The sequence below is a fragment of the Pleurodeles waltl genome, chromosome 5 (assembly GCF_031143425.1).
Source record: "Pleurodeles waltl isolate 20211129_DDA chromosome 5, aPleWal1.hap1.20221129, whole genome shotgun sequence".
In the NCBI taxonomy this organism is placed as follows: Eukaryota; Metazoa; Chordata; class Amphibia; order Caudata; family Salamandridae; genus Pleurodeles; species Pleurodeles waltl.
Window position 1 is genome coordinate 1,254,270,141 of NC_090444.1, and position 20,552 is coordinate 1,254,290,692.

General features: G+C 47.1%; 1 protein-coding gene across 1 annotated transcript in view; it reads right to left on the minus strand.

Annotated features, from left to right (window-relative positions):
• Positions 1-20,552, minus strand: part of MDN1 (midasin AAA ATPase 1) — a 1,740,009-nt gene that overhangs the window by 1,193,460 nt on the left and 525,997 nt on the right. Inside the window, exon 26 of the mRNA XM_069235499.1 lies at positions 6,278-6,424. Within this exon, the coding sequence (XP_069091600.1) occupies positions 6,278-6,424 (147 nt within the window). The remainder of the gene's footprint in view (positions 1-6,277; positions 6,425-20,552) is intronic.

A 20,552-nucleotide genomic window follows, 5' to 3' on the forward strand; every position in this document is an offset into this window, starting at 1 on the left:
GCCCAGCAAGTCAGGGAGCCCTCACAGAAGCTTGCAGCACCCGCCGGAGTACCTGAACAGGCACTTAGAAGAAAAGTGAACCGGAGTCAACCCGAAGTCACAAAAGGGAGTCCCACGACGCCGGAGGACAACTCAGAAGGTTGTGCACTGCAGGTTAGAGTGTCGGGGACCCAGGTTTGGCTGTGCATGAAGGAAATCCTGGAAGAGTGCACAGGAGCCGGAGCAGCTGCAATTCACGCGTTAGCCAGAAATGCAGTCTAGCGTGGGGAGGCAAGGACTTACCTCCACCAAACTTGGACAGAAGTGTCACTGGACTGTGGGAGTCACTTGGACAGAGTTGCTGAGTTCCAGGGACCAAGCTTGTCGTGCTGAGAGGGGACCCAGAGGACAGGTGATTCAGTCTTTTGTTGCCTGCGGTTGCAGGGGGAAGATTCTGCCAACCCACGGGAGATTTCTTCAGCGCTTCTGGTGCAGGGAGTTACCTCCCAGAGCATGCACCACCTGGAAACAGTCGAGAAAGCCGGCAGGATGAAGCGATACAAGGTTGCTAGTAGTCGTCTTGCTACTTTGTTGCGGTTTTGCAGGCGTCCTGAGCAGTCAGTGGTCGAGCCTTTGGCAGAAGGTGAAGAGGGAGATGCAGAGCTCTTGCATTCGTTATCTGGTGAGATCCCCAAAGCAGAGATCCTAAATAGCCAGAAAAGGAGGTTTGGCTACGTATGAAGGAGGATTGGCTACCAAAAGACGTAAGAGCCTATCAGAAGGAGCATCTGACGTCACCCGCTGGCACTGGCCACTCAGAGCAGTCCAGTGTGCCACAAACACCTCTGTTTCCAAGATAGCAGAGGTCTGGGACACACTGGAGGAGCTCTGGGCACCTCCCCTGGGAGGTGCAGGTCAGGGGTGTGGTCACTCCCCTTTCCTTTGTCCAGTTTCACGCCAGAGCAAGTGTGGGGGATCGCGGAACCGGTGTAGACTGGCTTATGCAGAGATGGCCACCATATGTGCCCATCAAAGCATTTCCAGAGGCTGGGGGAGGCTACTCCTCCCCAGCCTTCACACCTATTTCCAAAGGGAGAGGGTGTTACACCCTCTCTCAGAGGAAGTTCTTTGTTCTGTCTTCCTGGGCCAGGGCTGCCCCCCCAGGAGGGCAGAAACCTGTCTGAGGGGTTGGCAGCAGCAGCTGCAGTGCAGACCCCAGAAAGGCAGTTTTGGCAGTACCCGGGTTCTGTGCCAGAGACCGGGGGCATATTCGGAGTTACCATTGTGATGCTGTACATATGTAGTGATTTATGTACAGTGCACGCGTGTAATGGTGTCCCCGCACTCACGAAGTCCGGGGAATTTGCCCTGAACGATGGGGGAGCACCTTGGCTAGTGCCAGGGTGACCACACACTAAGTAACTTTGCACCCAACCTTCACCTCAGTACCATATACTAGGGAATTATATGGGTGTACCAGTATGCCAATGTGAATTGGTAAATTTAGTCACTAGCCTGTTAGTGACAAATGTTTAAGTAAAGAGAGAGCATAACCACTGAGGTTCTGGGTAGCAGAGCCTCAGTGAGACAGTTAGGCATCACACAGGGAACACATATAGGCCACAACCTTATGAGCACTGGGGTCCTGGTTAGCAGGGTCCCAGTGACACATAACAAACGTACTGACAACATAGGGTTTTCACTATGAGCACTGGGCTCTGGCTAGCAGGATCCCAGTGAGACAGTGAAAACACCCTGACATATACTCACAAACAGGCCAAAAGTGGGGGTAACAAGGCTAGAAAGAGGCTACTTTCTCACACCCCCATACACTACCCCCCCCCCCCCCCACCCCCCCCGGGTTGAGTCCTCCTGGGTCTTGCTGGTCCCCGGCAGCACCACTTTTCCACTAACAAGAGAGTTTGCCTTTGCCAAGGCTTGTTGGTGGAATACCTGCAACAACACCGGTCTGCAATCTTTCTTCCCTTCCAGTGTGGGATACCTTCTGCATCCATCAGCAACTCTTCTCCGGCTCCAGGGCTGCAGTGCTGACCTGTTCTTTATCACTGTCGACCAAATCCTGCAACTACAGCTGGGTGAGCAGTAGCTCCTACTCCTCCTGGACGTCACTGACTCTTGGACTTTGTCCCCTCTCCACACATGTCTTCTTTCTTCAAGAATCCACCGTTAGTTTGCTGGAGAACAAGTCAAATGTTCCCAGGAGGTCCTGAGTTTTTTTTTTTTTCTCAAAGGCAGGCGTTCCTCCAAGGTTTCTGTAGACAGTTGCAGAACGAGTCGACTTTGGTGTAGATTTCGACGAGGGATGCAGACAGGCTGGAAGGGTTGGTACCAGGTCACCTTTCTCCTCTTATGCTTTTGCGGCTCTTCAGTGACTTTGGTCTTCTTAGGTCATCACAATCTGCTTCTCTGGTTCCAGTGGCTCACCTAAATACTGAATTTAGAGGTGTTAGGGGTGTGTATGGTAGTAGCCAATGGGCTACTGACCTTTGGGATCACTATGCCCCTATATGACCACTTCTTGGGGGAAGTAGGCATAACCCTGAACCAGAAGTCTTAAGTATGCCATATCAATGATGGCCACCTCTGAACAATTGTGTTCACCGCAGCTTAGCCCACTTTAGGTTAGGGGGTGGTACTAGCCCGGAGGTGGCACGCCCACCTGACTAGCTATTTTCCCACCTTTTCAGTTGCCAAGTGGGCTCTGGACGTGGGGTGGCTTCTTCTCCTGTGAGGGAAGCCAGATTTGAATGCCAAAGGAGGCACCTTCTTTGAAGCTTGCTGGCCCAAAGAGGTTAATCAGCAGGTCTTCCTGCTAGGGGGTGTTACCTCCTCTGCCCGGACAGGCCTTTATTCTGGGTCTTCTGAGGGCAATGGCCCTCACCCTATGAGGTCAAAACAGTGTCTCAGGTGGAAGGCTGGCAGAGACCGGTCAGCAAGCACACCAGATGCTGGTAGGTTTTCAGGGGGCACCTCTAAGGTGCCCTCTGGGTGCATGTATTGGTAAATCCAACACTAGCATCAGTGTAGGTTCACCAATACGAGATGTTTGATACCAAACATCCCTATTTTCAGTGAAGTCATCATGTAACTGAGGAACTCATTTTGACGAGTGTCCAATACATGCATTTAAAATGGCTTCCCTGGTCATTTACTATGTCTAAGAATTGCCAAAGATATTGCAGGGGCACATCTGCTCTTGCAGATATGTCCTCAGATGTAATATAAGGCACCCTGCCTTAGGACTTTAAGGTTTCAAGGGTGTTGACTTACATATACTGCATGCAATGTTAGGGGACATGACACATACGGTGTGTGACATTTCATGTTTTAACTCTGGTCTGCACCAAGACATGCATACTGCAATGGCAGCTTGTCATGTGCTTGGTCTCGCTGCCGTCCCTCGCATCCGCCGCTCCACGGCGGGTGGGAGATCTTTCTCCTTCCTGGCGGCCAAGACCTGGAACTCCCTCCCCACCAGCCTCAGAGCCACCCAGGACCACTCCGCTTTCCGGAGACTCCTAAAAACCTGGCTATTCGAGCAGCAGTAACCCCCCCCTTTCCCCTAGCGCCTTGAGACCCGCACGGGTGAGGAGCGCGCTTTATAAATGTTAATGATTTGATTTGATGAAGGTCTGCTTAAGGTGGCACAATTCGTGCTGCAGCACTTAGGGACCCTCTTTAGCACCTCAGGCCCTAGTTACCAGGGGTACCATTTAATGGGGACTTATAGGTGGTGCTAAAGGTTTTGCCAATTGTACATTTTTTTTTTGGGGGGGGGGGGGGTCTCCGTCACTGAGGATCTGGTTGGCAGGGACCCAGTGCACTTCAGTCAAGGTTGCATTAAATACCAGGCAAACATTCTCTCTCTGTCTGTCTATCTGTGTAGGGTTGGGATTAAGAATCGTGGGTACTGCAGCAACAAAAAAGTTCCCTATAGCGAGCATAACCCTATCCCGGAAACCCTAGTTCTACCGAAAACAAGATGGCGGAACCCTTTTATTGTGGAGCACATCAGGCAGCCCACCTTAAGGGTGTAACTAGCTTCGTAATGCAACACGCCTACCTGCACAGCTAATTTCCCGCCTGCCCAAGTACCAAAAGGGCCTAAGGACAGGGGGTGGCATCTCCCAGGTCTGAAGGAACCCGGGATCACATATCAAAGGCAGCAGGGTGTTTGAAGTACATGGCCTTGGTATGTAGATTTATTAGCCATCCAACAGGAGGAGGTGATATAACCTTCTTCAGAAGCAGGCATTGTTTCTGGACTCAGAGCGCGGGCTCTCACCTCCAGGGGGTCAGAAACAGGTCTGTGGTGGCAGGCTTGTCGATACCAGTCAGCCAGCTCACTAGAAAACAAGTTAGTTTTCGGTGGGCAAATCTAAAGTGCCCTCTCGGCGTGTCATAATAAGTCCAATACTGGCATCAGTATGGATTTATTGAGACGAGGTGGTTCATACCAAACACTTTAGCTTTCAGTGAAGCCATTCACTGAGTTAGCCAGGCCTGGGGATTCTCAGTGAAGGTCTTGGAGTGGCGTATGTGGGGCAAAAAGGTGAGATGGAGATAGATAGGTAAACAAGGCAGCAGACAGACATAGCATTCTTCTTGACCCAACGATCGGGATGAAGCGTAAAAAAGCTGAGCCTCTGTTCTGATTTTGGAGCCCAAGTGGCTTTTTCTGACTGATCACACAAAATCAGGCAAAAGAAGGAAGGAGCATTTTTTGCAGACACAGGAAACCATAAAGATCAGCAGGGAGGGAATCCTCACATTCAAACAGTCAATGAAGATGATGCATCCTAACCTCAATACCAAAACAGAAAAACTGTAGGTGGCTGTTCAGGTTATTAAACTAATACTGTAAATGTTATCTCTCAAGGAAAGTTCAAAGTGTCAAAGTCTCAGGAGAAACAAACAAGAGAATATGCTCACTGAGGCAACAGGTGAAAGACTAAGGTTTTCACGTCTTGCAGAGAAGGTGCAAAGAATTCAATCTGATGTGGAAATATATAACAATCTGAAACAAAGGATTGTTTTGCGAATACTTCAGATGTAGTCTGGGATAGAAGGTGAGATACTGCACCTGATATGGATGCTAAACTGAAACGCGGAGCTCAGTATCAGATTTTTACAGGCCCTGTATGTCTCAGAAACCCTCCAAGAAATTTGGTGCTAGAGACTGGCAGGCTACCGCAGCCGATTCCCTGATTTGTCGGACACAGCAACTTTGTTTAATTTACAGCTCACTGCTCACTCTATTACTCTGATGAGGATTTCTTGTTTGTCTGACACGTGGACCTGCACCATTATGTTTGACCACTTCCTTGCCTAACCGCAGGGTTTTTCCCCTCCAATGCTAATGGTTTATTAACTGTTTGGATCACCTGTGTCCTCAAGGCATCAAGATGGCAGAAGAATACAGCAGGCTTCCATCAAAAGCAATAAAACTTGTTTGATTGTACGCAGAGTTTGAAACTTGCCCTGCTCACTGGTTACTTGTCAAAACAATGGGTGTCCTTCTCTCATTAGGCGAGCTAACAGACTCACAGTAGAGGACAGTGGAGAGGCAGTGGGCCTGTGATGGCGGTGCTGCAGTCTTCAGAAATGAGTTATACAACTGTGCCAGTGAAAATCAAACAGGGTATGTGTTCTATGGTGGCATCTATGGACTGCTATATCTGGACCTCCACGAGAGATACTGTAGCGCAAAAAAGCCTTCTCAGCTAAGGAGAGAACTGAATATCCTGGGAGTTCCCTGTTTCCATATCATCAGTAAAGTTTAAAGTGGTTTAAGGAGACGTTTATTCCTTCACACAAATTGCGGTGCCCGCAACATTCCTCTTGGGTATCAAAGCAGAGGGTAATGAGAATTAGGTCTAAGTCAAAACATTGAATTTACATTTTTTGCAAGTTCTGTCCTGATCAAGGTACCTTATGGCTGGGACCAATGCTCCTTTCATGCAGCTTCCCGGTGGAAGGAGGTGGGGCATTAGTTCAGTTAATTATGCACAATCTGTTCTGTTATCATGCTTGTCATTAGTGACTGTTCCTCCCCCCCACCTCACTCCCAACAATATTTCTGTTAATAGTTACCAAGAAGGGTGTTTTCAACAGCCAATATTGTTGGGGTTTATATTTACTGGCCCAAATGCTCTTTCATTGCTGTGCTACCCCCACTTTGTTTCATATTTCAGTGAAAAATACAAAAACACAGATCACCTCACACACTTAGCAGAACAGGCTATATGCTGTTGTGAGAAATTATAAATGAATGTACCTGCAGAGCCAACATCACATTGACAAGTTTGCTGCAATAGGATGGTGGTAAGCAGCATCGCTTATTTAGGATCGTCTCCAGCTCAGAACTTGGTAGCTCGTTAAAATGTAGTTCCACAAAACGATTCCGAAAGGCTCTAGATAGGGCCTAACAAGTAGAAGGAAGATAGAAAACGTAAGAAAGATGATCAAAGGGTTATCTGAAAAGAACATGACATCTATACAATCTACAATAAGAAAAAGGCAGCATATCTCCATAATTCCAACGTGGTTTTAACTACAACAAAGAGATTAATAAAAAGAAGACAACTATTTACAAACACAATATTTTCCCCATGTCCAACCCTCTCCCCAAAACCAGGGAAATCGCAAAGACATCTGTCCTGGGTGTTGGAGAGACTAGCTAAGCATGTACATTAACATACCAGTTACACATGCCCACTTGCAAAGATTCTTTTCTGAAGCTTGCCTGCATTTTAATGAACAAAATAATTTATGTTTGTGCCTTGGAACTATCATACCATAGATGTACACAAAATGCCATGGATGACCAGTATTGGGCCGGTGCTAGCATGCTGCGGAATTATCAGCATTCTGCTCAAGCCAGCATTTATCAGATATTACCACCATTGTACCAGAGCCAGCATTTCCACCGTCCCAGGACTAGGATTTTGCCAGTGATTACCACCACTGTGCAAAGGCCAGCATTTTGATTAGGGATTACCACCAGTGTGGCAGAGCCAGCATGAACAACTTAATTGCCTACCATAACACACTTTCTGGTGATACTCTAACTGCACATTGCTCACCACAGAATACTTTCCTGGCACCAGACTGGATATAGAAAACGTCTCTACCAATGACCCTGTATGTTTCTAGTTGGAGCTGTGCAGTTCTGCACGGTCTCTGTACAACTCTGAAAATAATGGAAAAGGAGCTGTATAGAAGTGCAACCCATGGCCGCTGATGTCAGTTTCTGGCTTCTCTCTTTCTGCATTAACAGAGGCGAAGCGTTTTCAACTGGTAGTACAGATTACCTAACTTGGGACCTTTTCAGATATTAAAAAGAGGCCACTCCAAAGAACATGGAGACTGGAGGGCATTGAGGAATCTACAGTTAAATGCAGTATCCACTAGGAAGAGTGGTGCCCAAGGACAGTAACTTGTGTTTCTAATGAATAAAGTCTAACACAGATTCCACACCATTGTGAAGGAGCCAGGAGTGACTGTCTCATTGACCATGAACCTCAGCAAAGTCATGAAGTTCATCATCATTCAAAATTCATCTGACAGACTGTTGCGAGCCTGCCTTCAACAGCCAGTCATCGAGTTAGGGGAAAACTGGTATCTCTGCCCCCTCAAAGATGGGCAGCGACTACCATCATCACTTCTGTGAACATTCAAGAGGCACTGGTGCGGGTGAAGGGGAGCATTGCAAACAGAAAATGTTACTGGCCTACCTTGAACCGCGGGCGGTGTCTGTGCCACTCCATGACCGGCATAAAATAATATAACACATGCCAATCCAGTGACTCCATTAAATCCCCTGTGTGCAGGGCAGATAGAACTTGAGCCAACATAGGCATCTTGAATTTGTCCATTCACAGGAAGGCATTAGAGGCCAAGTCTAAAATCGTCTGGATGAGCCAGAGGCCTCTCTCAGTATTGGGAATAGGGAAGCAATGTGAATAACAGCCCAGGCTTCTCTCTAAATCTGGTACCCCTTAGAAAAGATGCACCTCTTGCAGGAGGGCAGACAGATGCTCTTCCAATATTCCTTCCCGTGTGGAGGAAATGTGCAAATGTGACTGTGAGGAAATGAGGTGTATAATATGGCATGCTTGTTACAATACTTTTACCAACCCATTTTAGGACACTTAGGTTTCATTTACCAAACCTTCAGCTGAACCTTGGGTAGCTGTGGCTCTAAGAAGCAAGGCTTACTTAAACAAAGAAACAAGTGTAAAGCATTTAAACAACATCAAACCAACTTAAGAATTTTTTTTTTTTTGACAAGACACCAAAGAAATGTGACACCATTTTATAAAAATAGATTGCATCTCATGCATTTTTAGACACCACAACGAAAAAGATTCACGAGTGGGTTCTGGAGTTATATAATTTATAAGGTATAGTAAATCAAAGCTTTCACTCAACCGCAAACAAGCATTGTGCTAGTTGTAATGTGGCCTATTGGAGTCATTTTAGGTAACCAACTCCAGCAGGGAGTCAGTCAGGGGGAGCAGCAAGGTCCTCAGAAACAGTTCTCAGCAGATGAAGCAGTCATCATTCAGTTCCATGCACTCCTCTGAAGAGATTTTCTATGGAAGTGGCCTCCATAGGAAAGGATGTCTTAGTTGCTCCAAGGATACTTTAAATGTAATGCAGTCGATGGGGGTCTTGCTGCTACTATCCCTCAGTCCCAGAAGGGGGTGAGGCACAAGTCACAGGGTTGATGTCCCTCAAAGTCCACTTGGGGTTACCAGAAGCCCAGTCACCACTGGACTAATGGTCACCTAGTATGGCAGTCACAGGCCAAACCTCACAGGACCGATAATTGATCCTCTGGGTGGGTCCCATCTGCACTCAGTTGACACTCCCAGGTTCAGCATACTCAGGTGCAACTTTGTATGCCATGTCTTGGTACTTGGTGCAGCACAGCAGCGGTTTGAGGGCTTTGGGCTACCAGTTGCCCCAGCAGGATTCTCAGCTGTTGTATCCCTGTGCAGGAGGCTAGCTCACTGACCCTTGCAGCCTCTTGAGTTTGGCTGGGCTCTGGAGACTTCTCCTTGAGGACTCTGCAAGCACAGTCCCTCTCTTTTGCCAGTCACCAGTGTCAGCAGGTGCAGCCTACGCCGGAGCTGTGCCCATTTGCCTGTTCCATGGTGCAGAAGAGCAGTTCTACTTCAGTCCTCCTTCCAGTCCAGTCAAGATCTGAGTTCAGGGTGCCCTACTTGTGCTCAGAAAGTGCCTTAAGAGTAGGATGTAGTTGGTAACCAATGGGCTACCGGGTTCCCTCCCACCTGATAACCACTTCCTATGAAGTGTGGTATCTGGGTAATCTAGGCTATTCTGCCCACATGCAATATGGCAGGGCCCCCTCTCTGGGGATGTGGAGCTCCCTAGCCCAACCTGGGGCTGTGGCTATCAATGGGACAAAGTGTCCTGGAAAAAATGGTTTAATAACTGTTTTTCCCTCTACTGTCCCAAGTGCCAGCCTGTCTGCCTGAACAATAGAGCAGCCCTTCTCCCAAGTTCTATCCGTTTGCCTTTCAAAATTGGCTTCTCCTTTGAAGCTTGCCTTTTCGGCAAACACCCGTGGGGCTTCCTGCAAAAGACAGGTGACAACTACTTCCAGAGCAGGCCCATATTGTATCCTTTTGTGGGATCTGTTAGCATGTCTCCAAGGTTTGGGGGGTGAGGGGGTCAGAAAGCGGTCTCGGCAACAGGAGCCCTTGTGCAACCAGAATGAACAGAGGGGACTAAAGGCAGCAAAATGCCAACTTTACTGAACTTGCACAAGCAACTTGCTACATTAATCTTGGCCTTATAATAAGGTCGGGCTTAATGTCACAAGTTGTTTGATACCTTGGAAGGCCTACTTTGGCCGCACGGTTGCAGAGTTAGCACAACAGAGGGGTCAGCATGTAAAGCTGCATTCAACAATTGTGCAACCAAGTTCTTCCACAGTTAAAAAAAGGAAAATGCTACTACCAGTGGAAGACATCTGTTTGTGGCATGTAGTGCTGTAGATTCATATGCTGTGCATTATCCTGCCATTCAGTGTTGGGCACTGGGTACTGTAGCTTGTTTTTCTCTGAGAAGTGTTTGAGTCACGGGCTCGACAGACACCTTCTCAGTGATTCTGCGCATGGGCATCAAGTTTTTGTAAAGATTGTTTTCTGCAGGAAGACAAGAGAGAGTATAGATAGGTATACAAAAAGCGTATGACCATGCAAATATATGTAACTACATACAATAACTGCAATGGCCACAGGCTTCCTAGGAGAAGGAAGGGTGCATGTGAATCTACAGCACTACATGCCACAAACAGATGTCTACTGGTAAGTAACATTTTCCATTTGATGGCATGTGTGGCTGTAGATACACATGCTGTGTATAGACTGTAAAGCAGTCCCTCCCAAAAAATGTGACGGCTTGCTGGGGGAGTTGTAGTTGAAAGTGTTCTTAGGACAGCTTCCCCTTCATTGGCTTGCTGATAAGCCTGTACATCTACGCAGTAATGTTTTGTAAATGTGTGCAGCGTAGAACAGGTAGCTGCTTTGCAAATGTCAGCTAAAGGAATATTTTCAAAAAATGCCATATTGGTGCCTTTTTTTCTTGTGAAATGTGCTTTTGGAGTAAGTGTTGATTCCCTTTTTGCTTTAGCATAACATGTCTGTATACATTTTACAAGCCATCTAGCTATGCTATTTTTGTAATAGGATTTCCCCTACTAGGTACTAAAAAAAAAAAAAAAAAAAAAAAAAAAAAGCTGCTTTGTTTTCCTGAACCCTTTTGTCCTGTCAATGTAATACATGAGAGCTCTTTTAACATCTAATGTGTGCTCTTTCTCCCACAGAGACCGGTTGTGGAAGGAAGACAGGCAATTCAATAGTTTGATTAAGGTGGACCTGTGAGACAACTTTTAGAAGAAAGTTAGGGTTTGAACGAAGGACTAGTTTGTCCTTATGTATCCGAAAGAATCTCCTAACTTTGAGGCCTGTAGCTAACTAAAACATTTTAGTGATGTAAATGCAACTAAAAAAGCTACTTTGTAACAAAGGAATTATAAAGGACACGAGTGAAGAGGTTCAAACAAACAGCCAATTAGCCTAAAGGGTAAGAAATTAAGCTCCAGGCAGGCACTGGGGGTAGCTTGGGTGGGATTACTCTTAAAGTCTTCCATGAAGGCTTTAATGACTGGTATTTTGAATAATGAAGTATGTTTTGTAAATAGGCTGCAATTGCAGCTAGGTGTAACCGAAATTATGTGTAAGCCAGGTTTGCTTTTTGCAGGTGAAGCGAATAAAGAATATCTTGCACTGATGTGTTAGTGGATCAACGTGTTTAGATTGAGAATAACCTACAAAACATTTCCATTTTGCTGCATAACAGGCTCTAGTTGGTATACGTGCCTGTTTAAAATGTCCATACACTCTGCAGGTAACTGAAGGTAACTGAATTCTATGACTTCAGGACCCATATCGCAAAGTTGAGTGATTCAGGATCCAGATGTCTTATCTGTTGCAGATTTTGCGTGAAAAGATCCGGTCTAGTGGGGAGGCTCTTGTGAGGTACTAGGGAGAAATCCAGTTGAGTTGTAAACCAAGGCTGGTGAGTCCATATGGGTGCTACCAGGATCATTTTAAAAGGTTTGTCCGAGTTTGCACACCAGGAATGGAATGAGTGGAAGCAGTGGAAAGCGTAAGCAAATATTCCTGACCAGTTGATCCATAGGGCATTCCCTTTGGAGTGAGGGTGTGGGTACCTGGGAACGAAGGTTTGGCATTTTGAGTTTTCTGCTGTGGCTAATAGGTCTATGTAAGGTGTCCCCCATTTTTTTAAATACTTCTGAAGGACTAATAAGTGGAGTTCACATTTGTGGACGTGTTGATTCATCCTGCTAAGCAGGTCTGCTAATTTGTTGCCTGTCCCTGGGAGATATCCTGCCAGGAGATGGATGTGGTGATGATGAGTCCACCTCCAGCTTGTCTGTGCTAGCGGAGACAACTGTAGAGAGCTTGTACCCACCGCCCCACCCCCATTTTTATAGATAATATATTGCAGTCATGTTCTTCATGCAAATTAAAACAGATTTGTGCATTAAGTGAGGCAGAAAAGCTTTCAGGGCTAGAAAGACTGCCTGAAGTTCCAAAACATTGATGTGTCTGGTCTGGGGGCTGAGGTCCCATAATCCCCGCACTGTGAGATTGTTGCGATGAGCCCCCATCCTGTAATGGACGCATCCCAGGTCAGAACTGTTTAGGGAATCGGGCCTTGGAAAGGCAGTCCTTTGAGTAGGTTTGTAGAATTACACCATAGCAGAGAGATGTAAGCTGTATGATCTACCAACACTAGATCCTGAAAATGACCCCGAGCTTGCGACAGTTGGTGGGAGACACATTGTTGTAGGGGACACATATGTAGTCTGGCATGAGAGACAATGGCAATGCAAGATGCCATCATACATAGGAGTCGCATCAATGTTTTGATTATGCATATTTGATTGACCTGTATTTGAGAGATTGTTTGCCCAAAATTAACATGTGTTGGACTGGGGTAAGCGAGCCCCAGTTGTGTGCTGAGTATAGCCCCTAGATACGGTTGAATCTGACAAGGCTGTAGGTGTGGTTTTAGGTTGTTTATTGTTAACCTTAATTTGTGAAGAAGGTTTATTGTTATTTGAGTGTGAGACTGACATTGGCTTAAAGTGGTGGATTTGATTAGCCAAACGTCCAAGTAAGTATATATGTGTATCTGTTAGCCTTCCCAGATGTGCTGCAACTATTGCTAGATACTTGGTGAATACCCTGGGAGTGGCTGTAACCCAGAAAGTTGGAACCTTGAACTGATAATGTTGTCCTGTCACTACAAACCTTAGATATTTGCAGTGTGAAGGATGAATTGGAATGTTCAAGTAGGCATCCTTCAGTAATGGAATTACATCTTGTTAGAAATGGGGTCCTCTATATGGCAGTCGGTTTGCACCCTGTCCAAGTAAGGACCCTCACTCTAGTCAGGATAAGGGAGATACCCGCTCAGATAACCCCTGCTCACCCCTTTGGTAGCTTGGCACGAGCAGTCAAGGCTTATCTCAGAAGCAATCTCAGAAGCAATGTGTAAAGCATTTGCACATAACACAAAGTAATAAGTGAAAACACTACAAAAGGACACCACACCAGTTTTAGAAAAATAGCCAATATTTATCTATATAAAACAAGACCAAATACGATAAGAATCCAACATACAGTAAGAAAAATATGAATTATGCAAGATTTACTCAAAACTACAGTTCTTTGAAGTCGATAGCTCCACCTGGGGCTATCACAGAGTCGTGATCAACAAAACCAACAGTTCAGGCCGGCCGCGGCGTTGCGGGTCAGCTACGGTGTCTGGAAAACCCGCAAACAGTACCTTGGATTTGCAGGGTGTCGTGATCCTCGCGGTGAGCTCCGAAGGGCGGCATCACTGACGTTGCGGCGTCGGGTCCGGAGTCGGTGCAGGAGTTGTCGGGCCCTTGAGGTCACACTCGTTGCAGACCGAACTCCAGGCCGATGAAGTGAGGTGCGCCGGCGATGATGGCGTTGGGGCTGCGGTGCGAAGTGGGATGATGCGACGTGCAGTGCCCACAGGTCACGGTGCATGCAGCGGGCTCGGTGACGGCATCTAGCGGCATCAGTGAGACAAGGGCTGCAGTGTGAAGCGGGACGGTGCGACGTGCGGTGTCCACAGGTCACGGGGCAGGCAGCGGCGGCATCGTCGTTGCTGAAGTGCTGCCGTTGGTAGGACCAAGCTAGCGGTGCAGGACGGGACGGTGCTCCGTGACCCTCACGAGCGGTGTCCACAGGCCACGGTGCAGGCAGGATGCCAGGTGACGACACAGGAGTCGATGGTGATGGCGTCGGTGGACCGGGGCTGCGGCGCGGGACGGGACGGTGCTTCGTGTACCTCATGAGCGGTGTCCACAGGCCACGGTGCAGGCAGCGGCGCCGGTGTCAGCAGGAACGGCAGCATCAGGGATGCCCAGGCTGCGGTGTGAGCAGGTGATGCCGGAGTGCGGGGCCCACAGGTCGCGGTGCGAGCAGTGGCTCGTGAAATCGTCCAATGACGGTGTCGGGGAGACCAGGGTCGCAGTGCGAAGCGGGGCACTGCGACTCCGTGTGGAGTCAGCAGGACGCGGTGCAGGCCAGCGGCGTCGTTGGCGGCATCACAGTGGCTTCTCCTCTTGAACAGCACAAAACACACAGTTCCCAGTGCTGCAGGTCGAGGAAACTGAAGACTTTGGTGTCCCTGAGACTTCCAACAGGAGGCAAGCTCTACTCCAAGCCCTTGGAGAATTTTCTCTAGCAGGACACACAGCAAAGTTCACCCTTTGCACTCTTTTCAGGCAGAAGCAGCAACTGCAGGCCAGTCCAGCAAAGCAACACAGCAAAGGGACAGTACTCCTTCAGCTCTCCAGCTCTTCTCCTGGGCAGAGGTTCCTCTTGATTCCAGAAAGATTCTAAAATTGTGGGGTTTTGGTTCTTCTTATCCCCAGTTGTGCCTTGGAAGTTAGTAAACTTCAAGGCAAAGTCTCAAGTGTTTGCAAGATCCTTCCTTGTTCAGGCCAGGCCCCAGACTCACCAGGGGGTCGGAGACTGCATTGTGTGAGGGCAGGCACAGTCCTTTCAGGTGTGAAAGACCACTCCTCTCTCCCTCAGATGGCTCATCAGGATATGCAGGCTACACCTTCGCCCCTTTTGTGTCACTGTCTAGAGGAGAGGTGTGGATAGCTCAACTGTCAAAATGACCCAGACAGACAATCCACAAACAGTCACAGAATGGTATAAACATGAAAATGCCTACTTTCTAAAAGTGGTATTTTCAAACAGACAATTTAAAAACCAACTTCACTAAAAGATGTATTTTTAAATTGTGAGTTCAGAGACCCTAAACTCCACATTTCTATGTACTCTCAAGGGGAATCTGCGCTTTAAGGATATTTAAAAGCAGCCCACATGTTAACCTATGAGAGAGAGAGGCCTTGCACAGTGAAAACCGAATTTGGCAGTATTTCACTGTTAGGACATAAAACACACTAGTATATGTCCTACCTTAAAAATACACTTCACCCTGCCCATAGGGCTACCTAGGGACTAACTCGGGGGTGCCTTACATGTAGTAAAAGGGAAGGTTGAGGCCAGGCAAGTGGGTACGCTTGCCAAGTCGAATTGGCAGTTTAAAACTGCAAACACAGACACTGCAATGGCAGGTCTCAGTCATGTTTACAGGGCTACTAATGTGGGAGGCACAACCAGTGCTGCAGGCCCACTAGCAGCATTTGATTTACAGGCCCTGGGCACCTCTAGTGCACTTTACTAGTAAATCAAATATGCCAATCATGGATAAACCAATCAACAGTACAATTTCTAAAGGGAGCACTTGCACTTTAGCACTGATTAGCAGTGGTAAAGTGCGCAGAGACAATAAACCAGCAAAAACAGACCTAAAAAAATAGGAGGAAGAAGGAAAAAGGTTTGGGGATAACCCTGCAAAAAGGGCCGTTTCCAACACATCTTGAAGGGTGACCGTGCGAAAATGTTCTGAAAGAATATATTGGTTTAGTAGTCTGAGATCCAAAATAGGCCTGAGAGTGTGGCCTTTTTGGGAATGACAAAGTAGAGAGAATAGACTCATGTTCTGTGATATTGTATGGTACAAGTTTCTATTATTTCTTTCAACAGTAGAGATTGAACCTCTTCTTTTAAAAGAGTGATATGTTCGGTTGAAATTTGTGTCTGCAATGTGGAATGTTTGGAGGTGTACTTTCAAGTTCTAGACAATAACCATGCCGGATAATGGATAGGACCAGGAGGTCCGATGGTATGTTTGGCCACTGTTGGTGGTAAAATTGAAGATGCCCTCCTACTGGAGTGGAATGAGGAGTGGGTAAGTGGAGGTAGTCAATTTTTGGCTGAGGATGTGAACCACAAATGTTGGTGTTTTTTCCTCTGCCTTTAGAGCTACTTCCTCTACATGTTAGCCTGAAAAAACATCTAGAGTAGCCAAGAGGCTTAATGCTGCTTTGAGTTGGAATGCTCAGAGGATGAGGATGTGGTTAGTTTGTAGCCACCTCTATACATTGGGTGGGGGAAAAAAAATCCTGTTTGCTTGATTTTGTAAAGCATCAATGGCTTTACAAGTGTCAGTGTCTTCTTTTTATTTTTCTTGCTTAGGCTCCTCCTGTGCGTGTTCTTCCCTCAAAATATCCGGGGGGTGTCTTGCGTTGAGTGTGTCATTTCCAGCCTGTCCCTAAGTATTTTCTTGGAACAAAACAGTTGGCAGGCATCACAAGGCGCCTCGTAGTATGGGGAAAGGCAGAAGATACACACTTGATGGTGATCCATGTGTGGAAATTTTGCATGGCACTGAGGACGGAATCATGGTCTCATATTCTTCTGTGGCACATGGAGATTAGACCCAAGTTGATCGAGATTATGATAAAGAAACATGATCGACTTACAATATCGTTGATTGAAGTAGTCTCGAACCGGTTTGAGAGAATACAGAGCAAGCAGAAACATGTCCGAATCAGACAGTAGAGGAAAAACAATTTAACAAAGAACTCTATGCCAATGCTCAGTTTCACCAAGGAGGAGCCACTCGTGCCCATGACTCTAAAATATTTCTCAAAGAAAAAAAGTTGCAATACTCCAAGCCCAACACTAGATGACAGGATAATGCACAGCATGTGTATCTACAGCCACACATGCCATTGAACGTAACAGTTTGGTCTTTTTTTGGTTGGCTGGGAGTTTAGTTTTACTTATGTCAAACCCAATGTGACACAACTAGTGCTATAGGCCGTGGGCTGACCCTCTAACTTACATGCCCTACGGACCATTTACTAGGGACTTACTGTAGGAAAGTACACCTTTTGGACATGGGTCCCACCCCCGCCCCCCCAACCCCCACTCACACACACTTATTGTTCACTAGTACCAAGGGCTTTCAACTGAGGTGCCCTGGGTTCCTGCAGTTAGCTCCCACTATAGTACCTCTGTGAGTAACTAGTAAATGGTAGCCCTGGTGCCAAGGGAATGGGTACTAGAGAGGGTCCTCTAAGAGCTGCCGCATGTATTGTGCCACCCTAAGAGACTTCCCTAAGAATTTCACACAGCCTGCCATCACAGACTGCGTGTCATGGTGCAAGCCATGAGAGAAAACACAACATAACACATTGCGCGCCATGCTCCAGTCACTGCATCTAAATACATGTATGTCACCCCTACAGCAGGCCTTGGAGCTCAAAGGCAGGGTGCATTATATTTGATGTGAGGACATACCTAAATGAGCACATATGCCCTGTGACATCTACTTCAATCACTTAGACACTGCAAGGGAACATGGAAGCAATCTTAAGGTATGTACTGTTCAACATGAGTTACCCAGCTACATAATGGTTTTACAAAACCTGTGGTATTTGACTTCAAACTACTCATCTTAATAAATCCAGATTGATGCCAGTCTTTGATTTATTATGACACGCATCCAGGGGCACTTTAGAGGTGCCCCCTGAAACATACTACTCCTCTAGTGTGCTGGCTGACTGGTACTGACCAGTATGCCACCACAGATGTGTGACTCCCTGGAGGTGAGGGCTCATGCTCTTAGAGGCCAGAGAAAATGCCTTCTCCTGAAGAAGGTGTTACCACCTCCTCCAGCAGGATGGCTAGTAAATCTGCATTACAAAGGTCAGGGACATCAAAGACCCTGCCACCTTCAATAAGCAACACCGTCTTCCCCCAGACCTGGAAGTAGCCACCCCTTGCCCATAGGCTCAGATTGCACCAGGATAGGCAGGAAAAATAGCTATGCAGGAAGGCGTGGTGTACTATCAGGGTAGTCCCCCTCTAAAGTGGTAGACTGATGAGCTCTACGAAAAAAGTGTTTCACAATCTTGTTTTTGATTAAACTAGGAACTCTTGAACAGGGTTATGCCAACTTCCCATGGGAAGTGGCCATATAGGGGGTGTGGTCACCCCAAGGGCTAGTAGCCCACTGGTCACTACTCTACACTCCCCTAAATGACTCTAAATTCAGTATTAAGGTGGCCCCCTGACACTAGAAGAACAAATTTGACTGACCGAAGACAGTAGACAAAAAGAGAGACAAAGAAGGGAGAACTAAGGAATGCTGGTGGTCTTCGGTGCAAAACCCCCAGCACAGCAGCCACCAGGAGGATGTCACCAAGCTCCAGCAGAACCAACCTGTCTCCCCACCAAGTGAGAAGACCCCAGGACATACCGAATCTGATCTGTACAGATACCTGGGGGACCCTTGCAGCAAATAGCCCTTGTAGGAGTCCAACCGCACTCCAAATCTGCAACCAGGAACATCAACATCGCACAGGCTATCACCAAGAGTGGACCGACTGATCTGTTTGTTACCTCCTGGCTGAACCACCCAAGAATTGTGAGCATCTTGACACAGGAGCACCTGATGAACAGCCACTGCACCCCAGCTCCACAGCCCGGGTCCACAACAGCCTACAACGTGTCCTTGCTCCCAGGACCCCCAACAACCGAGCACCTTGTGGGGAGCTCCTAGACCTGCCCCCCTCTGCAGCACAAAGCACCAGACCCATCCAACACCTCTGCATCCAGACGACCAAGGGAGATTCCTTCTTCCTTCTCGTGTACGCTGAAGACTTGCCGCCCTCAGATGATGCACAGCCAGGGCAATGTTGCAGAAGCTGGAAGGGTACTTGCAACAATGTTGCAAGTAGAGTCTTCTTCGTGGATGTAGATTGTCAGTTCCTGTAGGGTCCAGTCGAAGGAAAGTTGCAGAGGAGTCCTGCTGGAATTTTGCAAGCCGAATCTGAGGACCCACCCAAGAGAGAGACCCTAAATAGCCCTAAAAAAGGGACTGGTCACCTAGCCAAGTGAGCACCTATCAGGACAGGGCTTTGACGTCACTTGCCTGGCCAATCAGATGCTCTCAGAGGTCTCTGACAAACTTTGATTTAAGATGGTAGAACCCAGGGACCCTCTAGAGGAGCTCCTAGCACCACCCCTGGGTGGTGACAGACAGGGGAGTGGTCACTCCCCTTTCCATTGTTCCAGTTTCACGCCAGAGCAGGGACTGAAGGTCCCTGAACAACTGTAGAGTGGTTTATCCACAGAGGGCACCAAATGTGCCCTTCAAAGCATACCAGTGGCTTGGGGAGGCTATCCCTCCCAAGCCATGAAATGAAAATGTCACTTACCCAGTGTACATCTGTTCGTGGCATCAGTCGCAGTAGATTCGCATGTTCTGCAATAGCTCGCCATCTGGTGTTGGGCCGGAGTGTTACAAGTTGTTTTTCTTCGAAGAAGTCTTTCGAGTCACGGGACCGAGTGACTCCTCCTTTTGTCTCCATTGCGCATGGGCGTCGACTCCATCTTCGATTGTTTTTCCCCGCAGAGGGTGAGGTAGGAGTTGAATTGTAGTAATAGTGCCCATGCAATGGAGTGACTAAGTATGCACCTATTTAAGGTTGAGATGATACATATAGAAATAATTGAAGGTAACTTCCAAACTGCTACAGGCTCCCGGGGAGGCGGGTGGGCACATGCGAATCTACTGCGACTGATGCCACGAACAGATGTACACTGGGTAAGTGACATTTTCAGTTCGATGGCATCTGTCGCTGTAGATACGCATGTTCTGCATAGACTAGTAAGCAGTTATTTCCCCAAAAGCGGTGGATTAGCCTGTAGGAGTGGAAGTAGTTTGAAATAATGTCCTTAATACGGCTTGACCTACTGTGGCTTGTTGTGCGGATAACACGTCTACACAGTAGTGCTTGGTGAATGTGTGAGGCGTAGACCATGTGGCTGCCTTACATATTTCTTGCATTGGGATGTTTCCTAGAAAGGCCATGGTAGCACCTTTCTTTCTGGTTGAGTGTGCCCTTGGTGTAATGGGCAGCTGTCGTTTAGCTTTAAGGTAGCAGATTTGGATGCATTTAACTATCCATCTGGCTATACCTTGTTTTGAAATAGGGTTTCCTGCATGAGGTTTTTGAAATGCAATAAAGAGTTGTTTAGTCTTTCTGATGTTCTTTGTTCTGTCAATGTAATACATCAATGCTCTTTTGACATCTAATGTATGTAGTGCCCTTTCAGCTACGGTATCTGGCTGTGGAAAGAACACTGGAAGTTCCACTGTTTGATTTAGATGGAACGGTGAAATAACCTTTGGCAAAAATTTAGGATTGGTCCTTAGGACGACTTTATTTTTGTGTAGTTGTATAAAAGGTTCCTGTATAGTGAACGCCTGAATCTCGCTTACTCTTCTCAGGGAAGTAATGGCGATGAGAAATGCCACCTTCCAGGTTAGGAACTGTATGTCGCAGGAGTGCATGGGTTCAAAAGGTGGACCCATAAGTCTAGTTAGGACAACATTTAGGTTCCATGAAGGAACAGGTAGTGTTCTTGGTGGTATAATTCTCCTAAGGCCCTCCATGAATGCTTTAATGACTGGTATTCTATATAGGGAAGTTGAATAGGTAGTCTGCAGGTATGCAGATA